This window comes from Agelaius phoeniceus, chromosome 3 (genome assembly GCF_051311805.1).
Source record: "Agelaius phoeniceus isolate bAgePho1 chromosome 3, bAgePho1.hap1, whole genome shotgun sequence".
Classification (NCBI taxonomy): domain Eukaryota; kingdom Metazoa; phylum Chordata; class Aves; order Passeriformes; family Icteridae; genus Agelaius; species Agelaius phoeniceus.
Window position 1 is genome coordinate 110570632 of NC_135267.1, and position 24903 is coordinate 110595534.

The following is a 24903-nucleotide window of genomic DNA, read 5'->3' on the forward strand; positions in this document are numbered from 1 at the left end:
AGGCCGAGCCGCGGTCGCTTCTAGGGTCGGTTTTATTTAATAAAATAAAGTACAGCGATCATCCGGCGGGGAACCGGCGTGCCGGGGGCATGGGGCACTCCCGCCGCTGCCCCGGCCTGGGGGGTAGCCCCGGGCTGGCGATTCTACCTGGTGAGCGTGTGTGTGACCGGTACCGAGCATGCGGCCACCAGAGCTGCGGCCCCGGTGAGCAGCAGAGGAGCATGCGGGCGGGCTGCGGTGCCCGAACTAGCTAGGGACCCCCGGGGAGGCCGGGCTGGGCAGGCAGACGGTGGCACGAGAACCGGTGATGGGGAGAACAGAGTAAGGTGGTGTGGGGAGGTGCCGGGCGCTGCCCCGTGCAGCGCGAAGCCAGGGTGCCCAGCGGCGGAGCAGCCAGCTCAGTTGGAGGAGAGCAGGGAGCTGTGGGAGGACAGGTCCATGCTGCTGGCGCTCAGGCCTCTGCTCTCCGCACGGAAGCCTTGGGTGCCCTGGAAAAAACACAGTGCCCATGAGGTACCTGCAATCCAGCCCCATGCCCCAAAGCTGCCACTCCAACTCCTGTGCCCCTTGCCCTGCAAGCCAGGACGGCCCTGCTGCTGCTGTCACACACACGTGGCTGCTGCCTGTGCTCCCAGTCTATGGCTGAGCTTTGTGGGGAGGAAGGTGGGTCCTTGGAAGCAACACCTTCAGATTTGGAGCTCTGACCTCAGACGAGGGGTGACAAGCTCAGGGGTTCTCAGCACTGCACCTGGGGCTCACTAATATGCCCCTCAGCCCCTGCACCGCTGGCCACACAGCCCCCAGCCCCACATGCAGTCCTGCACCAGCCCCACCACTCACACTGTACTTACCTCAAACGAAGCATCACTAGACTTGTGCAGGTAATTTAAGGATGCAGCTCGTTTCATGCTATAAGAAAGCAGAGGAGAGCAGATGTGACTGTGCTGTGAGTGGGAAGACCCAGACACACAAGGTGACAGGGCCCTGTACACAGCCTGACCCTCACACGTACCTGGTGTTCCTGGGCTCCAGGGGACCATTGCCCTGCAGTTTCTTGACCAACATCTCACTGCTCCTCCGTATCACATCCCGGATTTTTCCCAGGGAGCTGCTGCGCTGGAGAGTGCCACTGCCATCCTGGACACAGAGACACAAGCCAGGGTGATGGCTGAGTGGCACTGATCAGGCTTTGGCATGATGCTGATGAGTGGCTGGAACTGGCTCCAAACATCCTCTTGCCCACTTGCACTGAGGGTTTAGCCCTGGCCCAAATCAGGCTTACTGCTCACTACATGGCTTCCCTCACCCAGTTCTCCACAGGACATGGTAACTGTGGAGTCAGCTGCTATTGTCTGGCTCATCCAGCCTGATACTCCTTCCTGCCCAGGGCAAGCTCAACACCCACACAGGCTCCTGGCTTGCCCCCAGCACAAATGGCACTGGCATCTGCACAGTCCTGCTCGAAGAGGACACAGCTCCATCACCTGCAACAGCTCAGGAAGAAACTACCAAGGAGGTCTCAGTGGCCAAAGAGGCAACAAGCCATGGTGGGAGTCCCAAGATTAGGGATACTTTTGTCAGGCCAGGACAGGCTGCTGGAGCTTTCATTTCAAGGACTCTCTCCTCATTTGCTGCTGGCTGGAGACCATCCTCATCCTCTCCCTCCCCTTTTCTTCACCACACCATCAGCATTCCTCCTCTCTGTCCAGCACTCATACAGATGCACACCTGGTCCTGCAGGCTCACTCACATCACACAAGACCATTTCACACTGCACACACAGCCTTGTCCCATTCCTAACACCTCCAAGACAATTAGCTTTGAGCCTTTGGAGCAATTCAGGCAGCTCCACTGGGGATGGATTCATTTGGCTGCACCAGCACTGTGCTGCCAAGCAGGCACCACCACTCCTAGGCCCCCCAGCTTTAGCTGCATGCAGTTAGACTAGCTGCCCCAGGGGGTGGCACTTTGCAGAGGGCTTTTTGTGTCTATCTGCTTTTTCTGAAGACCAAAACCAGCCTGAAATCTTGTTCCTGAGCCTGTTTCCTCCCACATGCTTCCAAAAGTCCCCAGTACTCAGTGAGGCACTCTCAGGCCTTGACAGGCTCCAGTCCACCTCCTGCACTCTGATCCACATGCATCCACAGGTTGCCAGCATGGCACCACACCATGCCACCAATGTCATCATGCCACCAAGCTCTTGCCCTGTGGCCTGGCCTGCTTGTTACATAAGGTTGTGACACCACTGCTGATGTGGAATTACTTTTGCTCTGATGGCTGGATAATAGCAGTCTTCCCTGCTCCTGCTGTGAATGGCCCCTGGAACACTGGGGCAGGAGAAAAGGAGGTGAAGTGATGGCAAAAGCCCTTTTACTCCTTAGGAAGATGTGAGGGAGCCCCTTTGAAGCACTCCAAATGACCCAAATGCCTTGTGGCTCAGGCTAGCAGCAGCAATTACCTCAGCACTGCCCAAGCAGCTCTGCAGGTGGGCAGGGTCTCTGCCTTAGGCCAGTCACCCCCTTGTGCTGACCATTACAGATTGTGGCCCTTGGGGAAGGCGTTTCCAGCCCTCCTCTGCTCTGATTACCAAAGCTGAGCCAGCCCTAGACTGTTCTCTAACAGCTCACCAGGACTTCTCCTACCAGCAAACCTTTTTCTCCTGGTATTCCTCTCATCCCTTCTTGGATAAAACAAGTGAATTGAACCTCTTCACATTCTCATTGGGCTGAGGGTTTTCCAAGTTGAGAGCCATGTGTTGCTGCTGCAAAGGGACCCAGTCACCAGAAATGCAGAGAGCACCCAAAGCAGCAAAGTAAACAATTCAATTCCTGCATGAGGCAACCCGGGCAGATTTTGGATGAGCTGAATATCAGTGTGCAGCATTAACAAAGATGGGGAGGTGTCTTTTGCCTACCCACCAGACTTACACTGGGTCACCATTCTCCCTGCAGGGTACTGCTATGCCAGGCACTGTTGCTTTTCCCAGGGCACGCAAGCCAGGGGTGGAAGAGGGAACACAGCTGGGACAGGGGAGCAGGACCATGGTACAAGGGCAGCAGGATCAGGTCAGAAGTATGCTCTTGTATCAGAGCTGGAGGATGGAGCCACATTTCCCCAGCTGCAGCGATGCAGACTGACTGCAGACCAACACCAGAACCAAATGCTGCTGCATGCTGGGTTAAAAATAGCCTCTCTTCTCCCCCCACTCCCTTTTCTGACGGGTTATTTTTAACCCAGAACATTTATGGGTTTGGTTTGCCGCAGAGCCCCCACCCCATTGCACCCACCAGGATGAGAGCATTCAAAAAAATAAGCAGCTCCACCACTGAGCTCCTCTCCCCACTGCATGCTCCAACCCTGCCTAATGCATGGAGGCAGAGGACTTGGGCAGGATTTGGCAGCACGTAGAGCTCAGCACTGAGGGACACAATGGGGTATTTCTTTGGCTAAATAGAAATGCCTGTAGGGGAAGGTCCAAGCTCAGATGCCCCAGGGCAGCCCTGCCACACATGGTTACAGAGCTGAGTTTAGCAGCAATTCCAGTTTGGAGGACAGGGAAAAGGCACAGTGGAGCTGGGTCCTTCATCTCCAATGCTCAGCCTGGGAGGGGAGCCCTGGGGGCAGCACATGCCCCTGTACAGACAGACAGACACCAAGCACCCCCAGACCTGCTCCAGCAGCATTTGCACCCACCACCCCAGGGCTGACCGACGCTGGCCTACAGAGCATGGAAAGAAGCACAGGGCAGCAATTTGGGTCAGTCTACCTTTAATTAGAGGTATGGTCGTTACAGCACCAGGTCCAGGACATGGCAAAGCACAGGGGCAGATGGCCCTGAGGTCCAAACACACCCTGCACTGGGAACTCCCCACTCTCCAGAAGCATGGAGCAGCACTGGGACAGAGAGGACAGCCCTGCAGCACTCAGCCCTGGGCTCCACAGCCCATGTCCTGAGGACAAGCTTCCTTTCAGTAAGCACAAACTCCAGGGGAGCAGCATGCATGCACCCCAAGGCCTCTGCACCACCACAGGAAAGCCAGGCCCAGACAGACACAAGCACATTTAGTATCACAACCTGCCAGATGACTAGCATAAAAAAGGGATCTAGCTAAATAAATAAGGAGTCCTGTGCTGGCCCCTGGGCTCTATCCTGCTGCCTACAGCCTCCCCAGCTTTCTTCCCAGATAGGAGAGCCAGGGAGGTTCCCTTCCTATAGGAGGTGGGATGACAGTGTACACTCAAGGATGTGAGACCCAAAACAGTGGAGGTCTGGCCCTGGAACACATTCTATACCCCAGTAATGACTAACAGCAACAGACCCTGTGAAGGTCTGAAGCCATCACAGACACTTGGCCACCCCCACACCCCCTCAGGGTCAGCATGGTGACCCTATTGGTAACAGGGTTAAACATTTCCCACCCCTTGGCTAGGGACAGCCAGACTGCAGTCAGCCCCACAGACCTGTGAGCAATCCAGCCCCGACCCCTGCAACAACCTCCCTCCAGCCATCCCATCTGCTCCCACCTGCTCAGAGCACCTCCAGCCCTAGCCCTCTCCTTCCTCACATCCATCTTTGCACCTTCTTTTTCTCCCAACCACTCTGCTCCAACCCAGGCCATTCCCCATCTCAGCCACCTCTAAAGGTCTGGGGTCTACCCCTTGCAAAAAAACCTCTCCTTTCCTCCTACCCCTCCTCTGCTTTCAAGGAACAGCAAACAACTTCACCCCCACTTCTCCCACCAGCCACACCTGAGAACCCTGTAGCAATGGGGGGTTGATTCAGCCCTTAATGCCAGATGAGGAACCTGGCTATAGCATCCAGTCAGGAAGTTACAGCCAAACATGCTTGTGCTGGCCAGTTCCTGCACATAGTCCTTGGCTGTTGCCCCCCACCTCATCTTGGATGCACAGTAGCTCTATGGGCTGCCCTGCAGAGAGACCCACACACTACTCCTGGTTACAGAGCTCAGCAGGGAGAAGAGCAGCAAGATGGGGACTGCCCTGTGCTGCAGGGAGAGCCCATCTCACTGGGAACCAGCACAGGTTTGCTACAAGGCACTAATATCAGCTAAGCCTACAGGGAGGAAAGCACATGGGCACATGACAGCCCTGCCTAGGCCAGGCCTCACTGTCCCCATAACAGCCCCTCCATCTTCGAGCCTCTGTAGAGATGGAGGCAACAAGCCAGGAGGGCTGAGCATGTCTAGTGACAATGGAGTGAAGCCTGGAGTGAAGACAACGCCCCGCAGGCCTGGGCCCCAGGGACGTGCGAGGGCAGGCCAGGGGTAGGGACACGCGAGGGGACGGTGGTGGCCCGTCACCCTGGCCTGGGGGAGCTGGCAGCTCCTCGCAGCTTCTTCCTGCTCTTGCTGGCCCCGGGGCAGGGCGCTCCTCGGCAGGCGTCGCGGTGCCCTCGCGCGCCAGGAGGGTTGGGGGAGCGGCGTGGAGCTCTCGCCGAGGAAGGAGGGATGGTGTGGAGGAAAAGTCGGAAGATACAACACAAACATCCAGGTGACTGCGGTGGAGGGGAAAGAGGGAGTCTCGGGAGGCATTTAAGCCTAGTGCACAGAGAGGAGAGAGACACAATTTACAAGGCTGTGAGGTTGTAGGTCACCTAGGGAGCAGGTGGGACAAGGCCCAGGCTGCATGCAGAGACCACAGGCCGCATCTGGGCAGGGAGAGAGTCTTGGGAGGCTGAAACTGCAGCCTCACTTCTTTGCCAGTGGGCTTACTGGGTTGGCAGGAACAGCTGAGCTCAGGGAGGAACAGCCTGGGTCTCCTGCTCCGAGGGCTCCTGCTCCTGGGCCTTGGGTACCTGCCAAGGCCTCTGCAGCACGGAGCTGGTGCCATCCCCCTGCTCTCACATCCCAGTTACCTGGGCAGCAAGCAGCTGACCCGGGCCCTGGGATGCTTCCAGAGCTGCCTAGGGGCACAGGGCACCCTGGAGGCTCCCACAGCCCTGCCTGCAGCACATCTGAGGGCTCTGGACCAACACAGAAAACAACAGGCCGTGACAGACAGGAGCAGCAGGAGCTACCTCAGCCTCCTTTTGCAGGGAGCTTCAGTACAGTGCAGGGCTGCTGGTTCAGAAGAGAAGACTGGCTATGTGTGCAGCAGGCTGGGAAAGGAATCATGTGGCAGCAGCTGTGTCCCCCAGGGTGCTGGGCTAGCCCTCCAATCCTCTATTTACAGCTGTCTGGGTCAGGGAAGCTCTGCTAAGACCCCTAGGGAAGGGTCATATGAGCAGGGACTATTTCATGGGACTGGCTGTGGCACAGAGTGGCACTGCCTACTTGCCTTAGGATGATCAGCTCAGAGGCTGTCAGGAAGGTCTCCCAGACCAGTGCAAAGAGATCACCCGACACCAAGCACAGCCAGGAGGAGCTGCAGAAAGACACCAGCCAGCATAGGGACCAGGTGATTCTAATCCAAACCTGCAGCCCTCCCTCTGTGCTTGTCTAGCCCCCTTACTAATGGTGAGTGCAGGGGTCTAGAGTTGGTGCCTTGCCAGAGCTAAGACCCTCTCTGGTCCTGATGCCAAGACCTGGGGCAAAGGACAGCCTTGCATCTGGTAAAGCTGCTGGGTCCACTTGAAGGTCTGTTTTCCAGATCCCCCTTCAGACACCTCCTGTGTACAATCCACAATCAAGAGAGCCAGCAGGCTCCAGGCTTTGGGTGCTGAAGGGCTGTCATGGCAACAGGGAAGAAGAAAAAGAGGAAGGGAGGGATCTCATGCAGGTGGGGATAGAGCAGAGCCAGGTGGGGAAGGGTTAGTGACAGCAGATGTGAGGGGGCAGCAAAGGACTCTGTGTGCTCAGTGCTTTCCCTACGCCAGGATGCAACAAGCCCAGCTACTCTGTGCTCTCAGAGTTTGCAGAAGGAACATAAGCACTAACAGCTCTAGCAGCCCTTGAACCAAGCACCCACCAGCACCACGCTCACTTGTTGCCTCTTCTCCACCCTCCTGCTTGCAGGAGACAAAAGGCATCTGTCCCAGCCTTGGATCACTACCTTTCTCCAAACTCAGTGCTAGTGACCAAAGTCACCTACAGCCTCAGAGCGAGCCTAGAGAGGTTCAGGTTCACCTGTCTGTGCCTCAGCTAACATCAGTCTCCACTGGTCAGCTCAGCTTGCCATCCTGGCAAAGACCTGCCTTTTATCCCCTCTGCTCGGCCAGAACCTGCCTAGGGCACGAGACCAGGAGAGGGGGACAGCAAAGATGCTGGCTACAGACTATTCCTGTGCCCTGCAGTCAGTCAGTCAGTCAGCCACAGACACACCAGGCATATCACACACACACAACCCTACCCAGGCTCAGCATCGTCAGTGGCACAGTGCAGGACAGACAGCCAAATGGCTCTCACAGGCTGGGTGAGCCCGAGATGGGGCTGATGCTCTCAGCCAGGGCCTCCAGAGGGGAGCAGCAGGGAGAGATGTTAATAAGGTTACAAGCCTAAGATTAAGGGCAGACCAGGGCCAGTTCATGCTGTGCACTGCCAGGGCCTGGCAGCTTCCTGGAAGCAGGAGCCCTCAGCTGGCAATATCTGTTCTGTACACCAGAAGCCAGACCCAGACACACACCTTTGTGGGCCGGCTGGCTCATGCCAAGAGAGGGGAAGGAAATGTGCAGGGGATGAATGGAGGCAGACAAGGATGCCACGACAGGCCACGCGGGGACAGCCCTCAGCCAGGCTGTCCCTTCCCTCTGGCAGCCGGCTGAGGCCATTCTTGATGGTGTCTTGTACTTACCCCGCTCCATTCCACGCCCATACTCACTTCCTCGCTACCGTCTGTGGCATTCTCGTACTTGACACTGCCCCCCAGGCTCCGGTGTCTCTCTGTGCCATCCCCCTCCTTCAGGATCTCCACCACCTTCGTCTGGTTGATTGGGTCAATGCCCTGCAAGTAGGGAAGGTTAAGGAAGAACCGTGTTTTGTCTTTACACGTTCCTTCCCTCTGGAGATCCACTGTGCTTGGTTCCTGTTCCCTCTCTTGGTCACTGCCCCATCCCAGCCAAAACTGCCCAGCACAACCAGGAGGGAGCCAAATGCCATTCTACACTTAGTCTCTGTTCAAACTCCCAGCTCGGTGAGTCCTCACAAGGCCATAACCAACCCTGTGGAACGAGAGCTTGCTACCCCAAAGCTGACAGCTTCTTTCCTTCACATTTTGAAGTGTGAAGGATTCAGCTGTCCTTCAGTCTTTTGTGCAAGGTGCTTACAGCTCCTGCTTTTTTATTTGAGGATTGAGAAGAGTTTAAGGCAAGAGGTACTCTAAGAAATTCTAGGTATTTTTTGCCTCTGGACAAAAAAAATTAGTATGAAGAAAACATCCTAGTAAGTGCAGCTCTCCCAGTAGCTGACAAAGCCCAGCAACCTGCCTTAACCCCACTGCAGTATTTCTGCACTCAGTAAGCCATGCCTTCCCCACACATGGACATCTGCTCCATCCACGCACACATGCACCACCCCACACACGTGGATCTCTGCACAAATGCATCCCCAACCACCGAGGCCCTCTGGTGTCACAGCAACGCAAACCAAGAACATCAGAGAGGTGAGGGAGAGTCCCTCACCACACCCCACCCCAGGCAGTGCCATAAGGTGCCACCCCAAGCCCTGCAATGCCCCCGCAGCAGGGAAGGTCCCCCTGGGGTTACCTGTCGCCGGGAGCGAACTGCGCACTCCTCCAAGGTCTCGGCTGCCTCCAGCTTGCCCTGGCGCCGGTACAGCGCACCCAGGTTCCTCAGGGTGGTGTTCACAGTTGGGCTGTGGTAACACAGGGGAGGTGAGCAGGAGCCCAGGGTCACCCCCCCAGAGTCCACAGCTGCCCACAAACCAGCTCTTACCTGCTAACCTTACAGGCCTTGTACCAGCCACCATACTCAGCATAGGGAGCGCTGTCTCTGTGCTTGCTCTGCAGGGTGAGGAGAGAAGAGAGCTGTTAGTCCCACACCTACTGCCCTTCTCTGGCCTGTGCTCTGCCACTAAATGCCAGGCTCAGACCCCAGGTTGCACCCCTGCACCAACCCAGCCTTTGGAAACACACTATGCAAATGCAGTAATGAAGCCCAGCAGCTTCCTGGTAGGAAAGTTAAAAACATGTTTGATGCAACAGATTTGGGCCACAAGCAAAAGAGATATCCTAGTTTCAGGAAGGAGCATAATCCCATCTCCTTACCCCCTCCCATGGTACCAAAGGCAGCAGGGACAGCACAGCCTATTCTCTAAAGGGTGTCTGAACCTAACAGGCAAGGTGTCAAATCCTCTGGGGCAGATAAAGCCAGCTGTGCCCAAGGCCCCAGTGATGGCATGAACTGGCCTCCCTCTGCTGCCAGGGAAGAGGGGCAAGGGACAAAAGTAGCCAAGCTCTGTCAGAAGAATTTCATACATTTTAACAGAAGATATGGAAACAGCACAAAGCACAGCACATCAGCCCCAGCTCCTGGGCCAGGAGTACAAGCAGGTCTGTGACTACTGCTGCTGCCTGGACAGGAGTGCCAACCCTGCTTTGCCATGGGGCACAGACACAGCTGCCTTGGGGAGAGGAGCCCCAGAGTCAGGGAAAGAGGTTTAACCCTTGCCTAAGACTCACATGTAAAATGAATCTCTTACTCCAACTGTGACTCCCTCAGCCTCCTCTCCTGCCCCATGGCAGAGCTTGCATTATCAGGAGCACAGCTTCATACTACAGCTACCTACATTTGACCCCTAAATTCTCCAAAGATACCACCAGAAGAGTCTCAGTCCCAGAGGGGGCAGTGGGAACCCGGGCTCTACTCCAGCCTGGATTTCTCCAGGATGGTGCTGCAGCAAGTGCAGATTCTTTGCAGCAGAGCCTTTGCAGTACAGCAAGCAGAGCAGTGTAAAGCTGAGCAGTGCCCTGCACTGGGAGCCATGCAGGGTGGCTCAATGGGAAGGCACAGGATGCTGTGGGAAGCACATGCCAGTGCCCTGCTTCTAGGGCTGACAGGATGGGACTCATCAGTCACTAAGTCAGGCCTGCCAGACTGCTGCCTGAACCCTGGAGGGCTGGGGCCTGCTCTGAGGGCAAAAAAAGGAGAGTCCCACTGCAGGTAGAGGACTAGATCAGAACCCCTCCTTCTGCTGCTTCACCTGCCTGCCAAAAAACAGATGGGGCCTTGCACTTGGCAAAACCAAAGACAAAACTGCTGCATTTATTGACCACAGAGCAGGGCCTGGGCTGTAGGAGCAACAGCAGCTTTGCCTTTCAGCCTAGCCCAAGGCAAGCACAGTCCATTTCTATCCCCTTTCAGAGGCCAGCTAGGACCCACTCTGTGCAGAGACCCTTTTCAGCTACGGCTCCATTTCCTAAGGAAGATGACAGCAACAGTTTCTTCATGACCTCCATTTTTATCCTAGACAGCCTCAGAGCTGCTTTAGAAGCCAGTTATGCTCTGGGTACTGGCAGCTCTTTGGAACAGAGTGCCAAGGCCTTGCAGCACAACCCTCTGCCATCTGCCATCTTCCATCATCTGCATGCCCAAGAGGGATCAATCACTAAAGCAGAGAGAGCATGCAGCCATGGCTGAGAGACTGAACAGCCCTGCCCAAGGAAAAACACCCTGCTCTCTGAGGGACCTTCTCTCCCTGCTGGCCCAGGGAGCAGCAGTGCTGTATCCCCCCTCTCCAGATGCCTCCTGGCCTTGATAGCTCTTCAGACTGCAGCTTCTCCAGGAAGGAGGAGATAAGAGATAGGCTGTGGTAAGAGATCAAACCCCCTGAGATCAGACTCACCTTGCTCATCTCCTCTCTTTCCTCTGCATGCATCCAGATTGGCTTGTGCTCATCTGTGTGGGGAGAATGCAAAACAGGTCCACTCACCACCCCACGCTGTTGTTTGCCTCCTGTACAGCCCAGCACTCCATCCCCAGAGCTAGCACCTCATCAGAGGGAAGTGACACTCCAGATCCTCCCCCCAGTCCCTGGCCCAGAGTCCCAAGAGGACTCTCCTCGAACTCCTTCCCTTGCTCCTTCCCTTGAACTTCTCCCTTGGCCCAGAGTCCCAAGAAAGACAACCAACACTGCAAAGGCAGGACAAGGGAAGGAAAGAACAAGTCCTCCCAGCAGAAGTACATGTGCCAGGTGCACAGGAGAAACTTCAGCCTATGCTTGAGCATGATTGTGCCATTTACTATACCCAACCCTGTAAAAAGACTGGGTTGAGACTCCTGAGAGAAGAGGGGGAACAGCATAACACACTAGAACAGCAGCATCTTAAGGGATGCCCAAAGCAGGGGCCCTGCAAGGCATCCCATCCCTCAGTCTGGGCAACACCAGAACCAGACAAGTCTAGGCTGAGAGCCAGGAGACCCCTCCCCTGCCCCAAGAGCTTCTGCTGTACAAACCATCCACAGAGCCAAACTCCTTCACGTGAGCACGGGTAAGGATCTCCTTATACAGCACCTCTGCATCTTTGTATTTGCCTTGCTTCAGGTAACAGGAAGCCTGCAACCAAAACAAAACAGCTCCAGCCCCACTGGGAAACAGATTAACTCTGCCCACCTCTTGCAGCTATTGCTCTGTCTCTAAGCACCCCTCCCCAATATCACATCACCTCTCCCCAGTGCCTCACCAGGTTGTTCTTGGTCTTGGCCACATTGGGGTCGTCAGGACCCAGGCAGCTCTCGTAGATCTCCAGGGCCCTGCAGTAATAGTACTCCACCTCATCGTACTTGCCCTGGTTCTGGCACAACAGGGCTAGGTTGTTCAGCTGCTTGGCCACATCAGGATGGTCTTTGCCTAGAACCTGGGTGAACAAGAGAAGAGAAGACACAAAGATTGGAGAGGACTCCTGGAGTTAGTAGATGCTGGAGTCCCCCCAGCACATGCCTATGTCAGACAAAAGCCAAGGTCTGGAGAGGAGGAGAAATTCCAGCTTCCACCTCCTGGCAGGCCTCCCTAGGGCTTCAAACACTGGAGAGACAGGAAAGGTGGTGGCAGAATCAGCAGCTGAACAGCCTGGATAGGCCCTGGATCTCCCACATGCCTTGAGGTAATGGGAGAAAGCCCACAGAGAGAGCTGAAAGGAGAAAGAGCACAGAAGAGCTCGTACCTTCTCACGGATCTCCAGGGCTCGCTTGCACAGTGGCTCTGCTTCTTTGTACTTCCCTCTCTTGCCATACAGAACAGCCAAATTGTTCAAAGTCGCTGCCACCTGCAGAGACAGAAACTTCTCCATGAAACAAAGCAAATTCCAGCCAGACCAAACGAGGGGCACAAGCAACAGTGACTGTCACATTTCCTCCATGCCTGCAGTACTGCTGCTTCTCAAGAGAAGAAGGTCCAGAGACAGAAGGCTGCCCTGCCTATATCACGGGATCCAAGAGAAGCCAACTCCTTACAGGCTGTACTGAACCAGCCAGCAGGAAATACTGAAGCAGTAAAACACTGCTGGAACAGTGCCCCAGCAGCACCCAAAGGTGAAGAAGTGGCTGGAAGAGGAGAGAGACACTCACCGCTGGGTGGTCTTTGCCTAGAGTCTTCTCACGGATGGAAAGAGCATCGTTCAAGAGGTGTGCTGCTTCTTTGTATTTGTTCTGATCCCTGCAGTGCAAAGTCAACCAGTTATTTGGGATTTGGACATTACAGCCCAGAGCAGGCAGAGCTATGAACAGTGCTCCTTCCACACAGACCCAGCCTTCAGAGTCCTTTGTTTCCCCACTCCTCCCTGCTTTAGTCAGTCCCTAGTTATATCTGTGAGTTTGGCAAACCAAATACCATCTAGGCCAAAACCTTTCTGAAAGCCAAACCCCTGGAAGCTTGGGGAGCCCCAGGATGCGCTGTAAAGGGAAACAGGAGATGCAGAAAGCTGTCCTGGCCCAATCCTGCCCTTCCCACCATGCTCACCTGTACACTAGTGCTAGAATGTTGAGCATGGTAGCCACATCAGGGTGATCATGGCCTGATGTCTTCTCCAGGTCCTCCAGTGCCTGCTTGCAGAGAGGCACAGCCACCTCATAGCGTCCCTGGGAGGCGTACTGGATGACAAGGTTGTGCAGGGTGCGCAGGCGTGCAGGAATCTCATACCCTCCCTGCTGGGCAGCTGCCACAGCACTGCTGTGCTGGTGGGGCACTGTGGGCACAGAAATAGACACGGCACAGTTGGCCCAGGAGGCTCGAACAGAGACAGGCAGCACCCATGCATGAGCAAACACTTACATCCAGGACCATGCTCCTCCTCCTCATTGGGGAATAGGTCATCCAGAGAGTCCTTGGTGGAGTCACCCTCCTTCTCCTCCTGAGAGGATGAGAATCACAAATACTGTTGGTTCTCAGCAGAGACAGAGGCAGCCGGGGCTGAGTCAGTTGCCAAACACTCGCCATTCTGCAGCCCACCAACACACTCAATTTTCCTGCTGTCTCTGCCACCATCTCCCCCCACAAAACAAAATCCAGAGACTCTGCCCCATGCAGGCCCCATTTAGCTACAGGCATTGCTGTGCATGGGAAGGGGCAAAATCCAGGGCAAGGTTATCACGTGATAACATGTGATAACATGTAGGCAGTTCTCCCAGACCCACAAAAGCAGCTGCTCAAAAGGACTGGGGCATACCGAAGGTGAGACATCCTCATCATACTTCTTCAGCTGGTTCATGAACTCAAGGTGTTTCTTCTCCTCCTCCAGCTGAGCCACGGTCTGCTCGCTCCGCTGCAGCTTCTGCTGGGTGTTGGCAAGCTCATCACGCAGCCACTGGTTCTCCTGGCACAGCCTCCGCACCTGAGCACGCAGCTTCTGCTTCTCTGACTCCACGGCGTTCAGATGGTTGGACAATGCCATCATCACCTTGTTAAGAGTCTCAGTCAGTAACAACCACAGTCTTGTCTCTCCCTCACATGCATGTTTAGGGTCCACCCATGCTAGCCTTCTACACTTAGCCCCTTCCCACCCCTGCAGTTTATGGGAAATGGCCACATGCCTACCCTTCCTCTGTCAATCCCAGATAACACCTCAGGGATCACCCCCCACTCTCACCTGAGCTTCTCCAAGCCCCAGTTCTATCATCTCCACTGACTTGCGGAGCAGGTTGGATTTCTCATGCACGAGATTGGCTTCTTCATCCTTCTTCAGGCACTTGATGGTCTCCAGCAAGCTGTGCAGGATGGAGTTGTGTTCATTCTTGAGTGCTTCCAGCCCTTGCATTACCAGCTTGGTATTGGAAATTATCTCCTCTTGGCTCAGCTTGTCCAGTTTCTCCTCCCTTGGGTACACCATGGTGGACATAGTCCTACTCCTGCAGCCCTGCACAGAGACCAAGACAAAACCTGAGTGTCCCAGCGCTGCTTCAGAGAGCCACCAGCAGACACAAGCACCACAACCTCCTTCAGAGACAGCATTTAACAGATTGCCTACTCTAAACCCTTCTCCTTCATCTTCCCCTCTCCCTCTGGCAGCAGGCAGCTGTCAGGGCATGTGCTTCTGCTTTTGTGGCCGGGAGTGCTGGCAACCAGCGCAGGTGGCCTGCGTGGACAGGAGACAAAAAGGCGACAACCAGTGACCTCCAACACCCCCACGCTCCCAGCAGGGGGAAGACTAATTTAGCTTCCTTTTAAGAGCAGAGATTTGTGGTTGGCAGCTGGGGTTGCAATCTATACACCTTCTGCCCACAGACCACTGATGCAGAGAGGCTGTCAGAGCTCAGCACCTCTTCTGACTGCAGAAGAAAGGGAACACAAAGTGGAGGGATGCCAGCTCAAAGCTTTCTGCTTCCTCAAAGGGAAATCTCCTAGAGGAGCATCTCAGACAGGAGGGCATCAGTGGTATTGCTGTGCCAAAATATTGCCAGATATTGTGCCAAAATAAGGTACCGAAATATGACCAGAAGAGTACATCTTGAGGATTGCAGCCTCAGCACAGAACTGCCACTGTGGCACTGAGGGACATGCCACCAGCAGGACACACCACAGCCTGACTGGGGAAGCTCACATCCACCAACAGCTACAGTCACACTAACATAATCCTTGTGCAGGTGTTGACTTGGAACACCAACAGCTTTTCCATCTTCATTCACCCTGCTGCCAGCCCAAGGACTCCCCAGGATGGCCTAAGAACTCTGCGCTCCTTCCCTGTCCTGTTTCCCCTAGACATACAATGGCAAAGTACCCAGCTACTGCCTTTGCACAGTGACACCAAGTGCTACAACCTACAATGTTAGTGTGGCTGCAAGATCCCTGCACACAAAGCCCAGGAGCTAGGGAAACACAACAGGCCAGAGGCTGAGAGACACAACAGGCAGGCAAGACCCCCAGGACAAAGACCCTGGCTGCTCCAGGACTCACTCCTTTAGCACAGTCCCAGCCTCTCCCACCAGCTGGGCCACCCCAGCAGCCTCCTCACATTACTCAACAGGAAAGCCACCTCCCACCTTGCTATCAGGTCACTCCAAAACCAGCCTCCTGCAATGCCCTGCGCAGGCAGCACCTGCCCAGCAGCACCTCCTTGCTACCTGGAGCTGGCAGAGGCCTCTGCAACCTGAGTGCCCAGGGCCCTGCTGCCAGGAGGCTGGGCAAACTGCCCAGCAGCTACACAGGAGGAGGTGAGGGAACTGCTGCCAGCAGATCTGCCTTTGACCTCCTGCTGGACCCACCTCTGCACGGTGTGAGCTCTTTGTTCAGCAGCTGCCTTGTGCTTGCTTTACTGAGAGAGCAGAAATACTGTCCCAGCTACGGGAACAGAGCAAGCACAGCTCCCCTTTCTGGCAGGCTCCTCTTCTCCTCACCTGTGCACTGTCCAAGTGCCAGGGAGATATTGGGGAATGGGCCCTGAGCAATAGAGAGGCCCAGCTTCCTCCTCACTGCAGCACTTAAAGTGAAGATGACAAACAGCACTGGGACAGTTGTTTTAAGTACACACATTTCATTATTAAACCCACTCATCTCCTCCTCTTTAGCCTCACTCTTCCTCCAGTTGTTTTATAGGCCTGAACTCTCCTCTCAATTCTTCTTTGGTTTCTGTTCCCATGGTGTACATCCATCCCTCAGGAAGGGGGGGCAAACCCTCAACACACCGAGGAGACCTTACTGAACCCCTCAGCAGGGCAGAAACACCTCGTGTCTCTTGAAGACTGGGCTTCTGTTCACACCTCTGAACAAGAACTGAGTCATCCTCCCCCAAAGTCACAATGCTGACTTCATATTCACTTCATGATCTAGCATCAGCACCAATTCTGAGTCATCCTTCACGGTATCTTTCACTTTTGGGTATCTGTCATGCTCCACACGCAGTTAACCCTGCACATTTTATACCAAAACAGTCTCATCTGGACCATGACTTATGCCAGTTTCCTTTGCAGAAGATTATATGACAAGAATAGCATGAAAAACCTCATTAAGGTCAAGATAGAGGACACAGCTGCTGTTTCAAAAGGAAAAATAGGCTTGCTGAGAGTTGGTTGCCACTCCTACCCCATCTTCCAAACTTGTTCTCCAGAAACTGGCAGCTAAGAATTCTGGACAACAGTTCCCCTGGTTATTCTTTTTCCCACCTTTCCAACACACCTGGAGTGGGATCAAGTGCTAAAGCAATAAGGAAATCCTTGCTTAATGCAGACTTCTACAGGTGAGCACAACTCAGGAAGAAATGTGCAACTCCCAGCCCTAGAGAGAAGAGGCTGGCAGCCCAGTGGCCACGAACTCTGGTGCTCTGAAATAGGTCCAGACAGCTTCCCAGGAAAGTTCAGCAGGCACTCACCTCTTCCACAGAACCCAAGGTAGTAACTGCTAAAGGGTTAAATGGCCCCATCACTGGTTCCAGCTTGAAAGGAAACACACCTTGACTCACTTGCAAACAGGGAAACAGGTCTCTGGACCATAGGCAATGCTTGGGACACAAGAAGATAGCCAGGAACGGCCTCATACCCAAAAAACTACAACTCTGCTCTAAAACTCTCACAGCAGAGCAGCACAAGTCCCTGTGGGTACTGGGCCAGCTGTATGAAATGAAATACTGACAATTTCTGTGGCAGCACCACTTATGTCCATACAGAGATCTTGCTGCCATCTTTAAAAAGTGCAATACAAACACATTGGGAAGAGGAACATGTTACAGGATAAAAAGCCACCAGACCTCACACCTTGCTAGGTAACAGAGTCAGGCAGACAAGACCCAGATCCATAGAAATCAGCCTCATTAATTCCACAGTACACAGAACTACTCCTCAACTGTGAAACTGCTGTTTGTTAAACCATCAGCATCTCTATACAGCAACATTCTTTCTTCAGCCCTTCTAGCAGAAAATGTTCACGCCTTTCACAGTCCTCACTATCAATTTGTTTTTTGAAACTGCAAAGATTTCAGTCTGAGAAGGAAAAATAAATCAAAACATCCTGATCCATAGCATATAAGACTCATCCTACTCTGCAACTACATCCTCAGATCCTTCAAGGGGCTTTTCTTCTCTCACAGGCTGTGCAAATATCTGTAACAACCTCAGCCTTTCTCCCCTGGGGTGACATCCTGGAAGCACAGCTCTGCTAGGTACCAACATGTTTCCATGCTCAGCAGTGGACAGAGGATTGTCCAGGCTGGACACAGGGTGCAAAACCTAAGAACAACACACAGCTGCTCAACAAAAAAAAACCAAAGAGGAGACTGCTGAGAAGTCTTTGACTGCTGCTACCTCTTCTATAGCAAAGAAAAGCAACCAACACCAGCAGGAGCTGACTTCACTTTCCAAAGCAGGAATTTCCCCACAAAGAGCTTATTTCTAGTTCTCCCCAGTGCTCCAGGTCTAGTCTCAGTGCTCAGCCCTCCAAAGAGGAAACCCTTGCTATGGCAGCCAGTGCCAAGGTCAGACAGGGTGAGGCTGCTGTGTATGCGCTCTTCCTCCTCCTTTCCATTCAGCAAGGGGCCCTGAGCATCCTTTACTCAGGCAGAAAACACTCAGAGGTTTTCTGCAGAGAGGAGGGGACACATCATGGTTTGCCTTCAGCAGGGTGGGGCTCAGACTGGAACAGGAAGAATGCTTTTCCACTGAACTCCTTGAAAGATGCAGAGTCCTGCTCCCAGTTTTTCCTGCCGCAGTCCTCACGGACCTGCAGGTGTCCCAGCGCAGGTCTCCACCCGCCCCTTTCCGCTCTAGTTGGCACATCTTCCCTATTTACAGTGAGCTGCAGGAACAGCCTGCCTTCCCGACAGCACCCAGCTCATCTCCCCTCTTCTGCTCCCTTTGGAGGACAGGGCAGCAACGAGCAGCCACTGAGCTTTGTGGCAGCTGCAGCAATCAGCCAGGGATCCATCAGCAAGGACATCCTGCCAGGCAAAATCCTTCCTCTTGCATTCAAGTGCACAACCGCGGAATCGCTAAGCATCAGCAATTCCAGCAGCTCCTTCTTCTGCCTCTCCAAACTGCTCCCACGTGCGAGACCTTTGAGAGGAAAGAGCTGGAAGCTTCAGTGCTCCTATATTCAACCCACAACATCTACAAGGATGCCAGATTAAATGGGTCCAAGTCAATCTTAAAGCTTAGGTTTTGATACCTAATGCTAGAAAAGACTATGGGAGTGGGGGAGGAGAAACACCGGGGAAATCAGGAGTCAGCTACAACAGGACAGAGATCTCAGGTCTACAAACAACTCAACTGATGCAGTTCACCAGTTCACTGCCTCCCTGCATGCACAAGGCAATAACTGCAGCATCCTTCAAACTGCAGATGGTCTGCCAGCACTTTCTGTGAAGAAGTGAAACAGATTTTCAGCAAAATTTTCAGCAGCAAATCCTTCCGTAGGAGAAGGTGATCCAAGGATATAAGTGATGTAAGGTAGTTGCAGAAAGACAGCTGGGTTCTGGAAAAAAGCTTCCTGTGGAAAAGAGTAAGTCTGACCCACAGCAAGAACAAGTGATCACATTTGGGACATAGATAGCAATGGTTTCCATTTAGAAATGCTTTGTCTTGCTTCATCATAATTGTCCCAGTCTCCTCCTGGGAGACATGATTTGCTACCTGGAGAAACAGCAAGGTTATACATTTGGGAAGCAAAACTACTTGATAAAAGCAGAGAGGGTTTTTGGTTTGTTTGTCTTTCCTTGGACCTCTGCCAGCTCATTACTGTTGAGCAACAAAGGGTCTCTGGAATGACTGGGTGACCTCCAATGAAGCTAGAATGAAGCTAGAAGTGAGACTGCAAATGAGAGCAAGTCTTCACTCCTAAGGGACACTGCAACAAAACCTAGACCTAATATTTTGGATGCTGCAAAATAAAATAAAAGCAGTAAAAAGCAAACAGAGTGACAAAGTTGCAGCCATCACAGAGGCTGTGTGATGAGCACAAATTTTCTTATTTGGATACCAGTGTCAGAAAGCAAACAGATTGCAGGAGATTACAGTCAGCTGTGCAGGGCCTCTGAGGCTTCCACTGCACAGCCAGGACACAGTGACACTGCCAGGAACACTGCACACTGACACACCACTGCTAGAAGAGCCACTGTGCTCAGGGTCACCACCCCAGGCCACCTGGAGCAGAACCACAGAAAAGGGACAAACCAGTGCTGCTGAGCTCCACATCCAAGCTGGTATTTCCAGAGCTGCTCTAATCCTGGCAAAACAGGAAATGCTGGGGTTCACATGAGGCACAGAGCAGGAATGGTGCTCTGTGATGCTTGTTACTGTTGCCAGAAATGCCTAGATGCTCCCTTAGAGCCACGAAGAACACACACAGAGGACATCAGTCAGGAGTCAGCATCCTGGGAGGTCACACCCACCCTATCTCTGAGCTGCAATTGTAAAGTAAAAAGATGTCACTCAAATTCTAATGTCCATAATATTCTCTGCCACCGGTGGTCTCATAAGTTTCTACATCCTACTGCCAAAAAAGGGGACACCTAGAGTCCCATCTTCCACCCAGAGTCCTTTCCCAAGGCCAGGCTCCAGCTCAGACCTTTCCTGCACTGCAGACAGTCTAGAGTTAAACCAGCACACTGATGACTTCAAGTGCTATAGAGGGACTCTTGTGTTGTAACTTTTCCCTCAGTAAGGGTCTGGCTTGAGTATTACTTGAGGAGTATTACTTGGAATGAATGCTTAGAGGTCTTCGGTCCATTCCCTCACCCAAAGCAGGTATCTGTGTCTAACTAAAGGAGCATCTCCCAAAACAGAGATCCCACAAACTCTTCAGAGCCCTGTAACACAACTTAACCATCCTCTTGTGGGAGAAAAAAAGTAAGAAAAAAAATTCTTCATCTGCATTCCTGAGATAAACTCAAATGCATTTGCCTTTAGTGAACACCTCTTCAGGACAAAGGAGGGAGGCACCACAGCACTAGAAACTGATCCAAGGCCCAGAGAAAGGGAATGCAGTGCCTTCTTCCTTCCAACAAGGTCCCACAGGGATTTTTGGATTCCCAAAGCAATCCACTCACAGCAGGCAGTGAAGGCAAGAAGTGGTCTTATTTTTTACATTCTCCTATGCCCCAAAACCAGGACTCTCCTTGGCACCCAGACATCTCCTCACATGGCTTTGAAGTCAGTCTCCAAGCCCAGAAAGGCTTCACCCAACCAGTTTCCCCAACCCTCAGAGTCAGGTATAACACAGTACAAGGTGACTGTGCTGTTGATATGCCTCGATCCCTGTCTGTCCAGGGATCATGGCCAGGATTGCTTCTTCCAGCAGCTGACACAAGCCAGCTCTGGGGATTTTCCCTAGATATTGGAAGGCTTGTGCTGGGAATGTCTGTGCTAACCAGCAGGCTGCAAGAGGCCCAGGGGATGAGGACTAAGGAACCAGATTTGCAGCTCAAGTCACAAGGAGACAGGAGCTGAAGGGAAAGAGCTTGAAGGGGAGCCTCCCAACACTCCTCTCTGTCCCAGAAGCTTCAGCTCCCTACCACCCACAATCTCTAATAAAACACACAATGTCACATAACCTTCCTGAAACCCAGGGCAAGGTGGTGATAAGGTGGCTTTACAAGGACTTGGCTGCAGTGACTCATGTTCACACCACTAAGAAAGAACACGGGAGCTTCCCATACCCTTCCCACCTTCCAGGCCACATCTGGAAATGGACAAGACAAAGGGTACTGGTCTTTGTTCTGATCGACCAGAGCAAGCAATTCCTGTATTATCGAAGCATCATCAAGTCCAGAATGGATATGTACTCTGAGGAAGACAGAACAGGTAGGCTGGTTGGCTTTGTATCAGATCATTCCTTCCTTTCAAGACCAGAAAGGTTTCACTCCATTTGTTACTACCAAAGAATACAGATATTGGAAACCATCAAGGGTTAAAAAACCCCAACAAAACAAACAACAGCAAAACCAACCAACCAAACAAATAAAAGAAAAATAGCCCCAATTTTTGCCATTAGCAGAAAACTATTTTGCTCTGGTTGTACATCATATTTTTTACAACCCCAGCTGGCTGGGAAAACCTGCCCCTTCCAGCAGGCCATTGGAATGAGAACAGCAGTCATCACCACTCCCACCAGCAAGCTTATGCTGGCACCTCCAGATCAGCTGATAAGACCTTGTTTTTAAACTTGTTCGTGTCTGCAGCAGCTCACCAAATCCATTCTGCATCTGCTGCGCCTGGGACTACAGCGAAACACCATTAAAACACATTTCCAGGCTAGTGGAGAGACAAGAGCTAAGCAGCTGGAACAGAGCCAGGGCAAGCATCTCTTCCCAGCTTCAGAATCTGATTGGGAGTCTCGCACTATAAAAAACACAGCCAGAGCCATTACCTTGCCCTGACAGCATGAAGCAGTATTAAAGCAGGCAGAGCAATTCCCAGGAGCCAGTGCCTTTGCAGGCATCTGTCTAATGTGAGGGCTCTGCACTGGATGTGCCTGAGCCGGGTACAGGAGATAACCAAGATGCAGATGGGACCAGCAGGGGCTCTGGGGCCACTCTGTGTGCCCTGGAGGGCTCTGGTGTGCCTGCACTCCCTCCACGGTGTACCTGGGGCACCTGTAAAGAGCAGCTGACTGCAGGCTGCAAGACTGCGCTACTTTTCCCAGAAGCAAACAGCTTTTGTACAGCACAGCAAGGCAGGCAAAGTCACAGGGACAAACCTCTACCTGTGAAACAAGCAGAGGATCTGTTCTATCTCTGGCTCGAGCTCTTTGAGGAGCTATGTGGCTCTTTCCTAGCAAATTAAACATTTACCCAACAACTCTGCCAAGGTCAGTATCTTGCCTGTGTCCTTTGTGCCCCAAGAGCCATTTTGGTATTTGGGGTTAATGCTGTTGTTTCAACCTGGACATTCCTCCAAAACAGCAGATGAGAGAACACATGCTTCCTGCTCCTTCTGCCAATTACAGCAAAGCACAGCCATGTTTATTTACCCTGTGTCTAAGCTGGCCAGATCTTTGACCTGAACACCACCCTCTTTCCCCACAAGCACAGGCAGCTGTGAGTGTTTTCCACATCTCCAAGGCGGCACGGCAGAGAGGAGACCAAGGGCACTAGAGGAGAGTCGAGCATGGAACTGCAGCAGAGTGCCAGATGCCAGCTATGCAAGACGCAGGGAAGCCTGCTGTTCCTGGTAATGTGCTGCTGCTGCCTCCCACCATTGTGCAGATTTCTCCCGGCTGCCTGGCCAGAGCATTCTACCGCAGCACCATCCCCCAGCTCTTCTTCAGACACCTCCTCCCAGGCGCATCCTCTCCTTCGGAGAAGCTTACCCGCGATTCCCCCAGCCCACCACCTTTCGATGGGTTCACCTCCACTTCGGAAAAGCTTAGGAAGCAGTTAATTAATGAAAATACAGTTTGGGGCGAAACAAGGCTCTTTGAGAGCTGCTGCTGTATGACCTGCCTCCGTCATCGTTTCTCCGGCTTTGTCTGGCAGCAGGAGGCACGCCCGCTGCGTATCCTTGAAACAAACAAGCCAGAGAAACCCCTTCACCCCTCAGAACCACCACAGAGAAATCCTGCGCCCACCTGGCTACGTAAAACCTTCACAAGGCAAAAAAAAAGTTTTCATCAGCTCTGCCCGAAACTGCGCATCAAAGCGGTCCTTTGTTCCAGGATAGCTGGGCACCCTGCCCGTCTCAGTCACCGCACGGGAATGTCCCCCGCCCCACGGCGCACAGGAGCGGTACCTGGCTGCCTGCAGCGGCTTGTCCAGCGCCGGTGCTGGCGGAGGAGCGGCGGAGGAGCGGCGGAGGAGCGGCGGCCGCGGCGCTGCGCGGCTCCGTGTGCCGCGCTGCCCCGGGAGCGAGCGGCGGCGCAGGCACCCGGCGCTCGGCAGCCAACCACACTGCGGCAGGGGGAGGGGAGCGATGCGGACAGGCTCCGCGAACAGGACGCTCGGACGCTCTCCTGGGAGCGCAGAAAGCGCCACGCACGCCAAGCTCACGGCTCCTTCCTCAGGGATGCACCGGAGAGCCCAGGAGCACGGCCGAGCCCCCGCGGTGCCGCCAAATGCTGCCCGAGCAGCACCGGCCACCACCGGGCTCCTGCTCAGCCCGCCAAAGCCCTGCTCCATCCCACCCTCCATCCTGTGGCGGAAGGTTTTACATCCTCTTTGGTACCACCCTCGCCCGCGTTCCCACTGCTGACCCCACGCCAGCCCCCAAAGCCAAGCTGGGGTAGCTGCAGAGAGCCCTCCATCTGCGTGGCTGCCATCGCCATGGCCACAGCAATGGCCACATTCAGGAGATCTGGGAAGGCTGGAGCCCGCAGTGTGGGGCTGGGCCGGGTACTGTCGGGAAGCGCTCGTTCAGTCTCTGTTACACTTGTTACAGCCATCCCATGCACGGTAACACGCAATTGTCACGGTGCTCCCTACCATGTCCCCAGCTACCTACACCTGCCTGAACCAGTACTGCACTGGTGTTCCTGTCCCTCCCCACGGATTCCCTCAGAAGGGAAAGGGCTTCAGGTGTCCCAGGAGGAACACAGCCCAGCCCAGCGCTGCTGACACGCAGGTTCTCTCTTGCCTCATCTCACAACACATACGTCTTTCCTCAAGCACTTTGCTGTCCTCCATTCCCTAGCTCTGGAGGGCAAATCTGGCTGGCTGTGTGGGTACATACAGCCATGGCACGCTTACATATCACATAAGTTACACAGCAGAAGTGCAAACATACATTATTTGTGTTACAGTGAAAGCCATTTCTGGCAATGAAGACACAGACTAATTATAGAGCAGTGAATCCCGCAGTCTGTGCCCACAGCACCCTGGAAACAGCCGTGGCCGGATCTTAGGGCTGACCCACAGTTGCCATGCACACACTCCGCTCTTCCCTCGGGGGCTCCCGGCCTCCGCCGGCCGTCCCTGCGTGGCACTCGGCCCTGCCCGCGGGGAGGCCGGGCGCACCGAGCCTGCGTACCGGGAGCTGCCCGAGCACAGCGGGCACCGGCACGGCTCCGGAGCCAGCGGCTCCCCCGGTGCTGAAGGGGTTGATCCCGCAGGGCGCGCCTCGCCGGCTCCAAAGTCCGCAGAGCCGGCAGCGCCCTTAGCGCCGACCCGCAGCGTTACGGCGGGCACGGCCCGAACGCTGCCCTCGCCCCCGCTCGTTCCGCTGCCCCAACGGCCAGGGCTCGCTGGGACGGTCCCCGAGCCACGCCAGCCCCAGCCCCAGCCCCAGCTCAGGGGCCTCCCCAGCGCCCCGCGAGGGTCCCACCGCCCCCCGCGGCTGGCGGGGGAGCGTCGCCCCGGGAAGGCCGCCCCCGCTCCGGCCTGCGCCGCCGGGCTCCGTGTATACTCCCCACGCCAGGGCCGCCGAGAAGAGCGACCGAGCCCTCGTAACCCCGCCAGTCCAACCTGCTGGGCGCAAGACCTCGATGGCGGCCCCGGTCGCTGTCCCGGTCCCGGCGGGGGCGGGGCGAGACCCGCAGCCGGCACCACCCGCCCTCTCAGCGGCGCAGCCCCTTTAAATCCAAAATGGCCGCCGCCTCGGCCCCGCCGGCGGCAGCGCGCCACCTGCCGGCGGCCCCAGCCCGG

General features: G+C 54.4%; 1 protein-coding gene across 5 annotated transcripts; it reads right to left on the bottom strand.

Annotated features, from left to right (window-relative positions):
- Nucleotides 1-14: 14 nt before the first annotated feature.
- On the bottom strand, nt 15-24880 carry KLC4 (kinesin light chain 4). Of its 5 annotated transcripts, none has more exons than XM_054629037.2 (16): nt 24724-24880; nt 13996-14262; nt 13576-13806; nt 13182-13260; nt 12870-13095; nt 12479-12566; nt 12076-12177; nt 11596-11769; nt 11369-11468; nt 10758-10810; nt 8849-8916; nt 8660-8768; nt 7777-7899; nt 1013-1137; nt 852-909; nt 15-488 (listed from the first exon to the last, which is right to left on the bottom strand). In XM_054629037.2, the coding sequence occupies exons 2-16, from the start codon at nt 14242-14244 to the stop codon at nt 399-401; spliced, it is 1875 nt and encodes a 624-aa protein (XP_054485012.1). In that variant the 5' UTR covers nt 14245-14262; nt 24724-24880; the 3' UTR covers nt 15-398. The 5 variants fall into 5 exon arrangements, with proteins under 5 accessions (XP_054485012.1, XP_054485009.1, XP_054485010.1 ...); XM_054629034.2 differs by having other exon boundaries at nt 7750-7899; XM_054629035.2 differs by lacking the exon at nt 24724-24880 and adding an exon at nt 23057-23211 and having other exon boundaries at nt 7750-7899.
- Nucleotides 24881-24903: the final 23 nt, after the last annotated feature.

What these genes read in the sequence shown, in the direction of transcription:
- KLC4 (XM_054629034.2), bottom strand. Translation starts at nt 14,244, where the DNA reads ATGTCCACCATGGTGTACCCAAGGGAGGAGAAACTGGACAAGCTGAGC. An exon ending in ATTCTAGCACTAGTGTACAG is followed by an intron (nt 12,567 to 12,869) that starts GTGAGCATGGTG and finishes TTTGCACTGCAG; the next exon opens with GGATCAGAACAAATACAAAG. An exon ending in GGAGTTTGGCTCTGTGGATG is followed by an intron (nt 10,811 to 11,368) that starts GTTTGTACAGCA and finishes CTCCCCACACAG; the next exon opens with ATGAGCACAAGCCAATCTGG.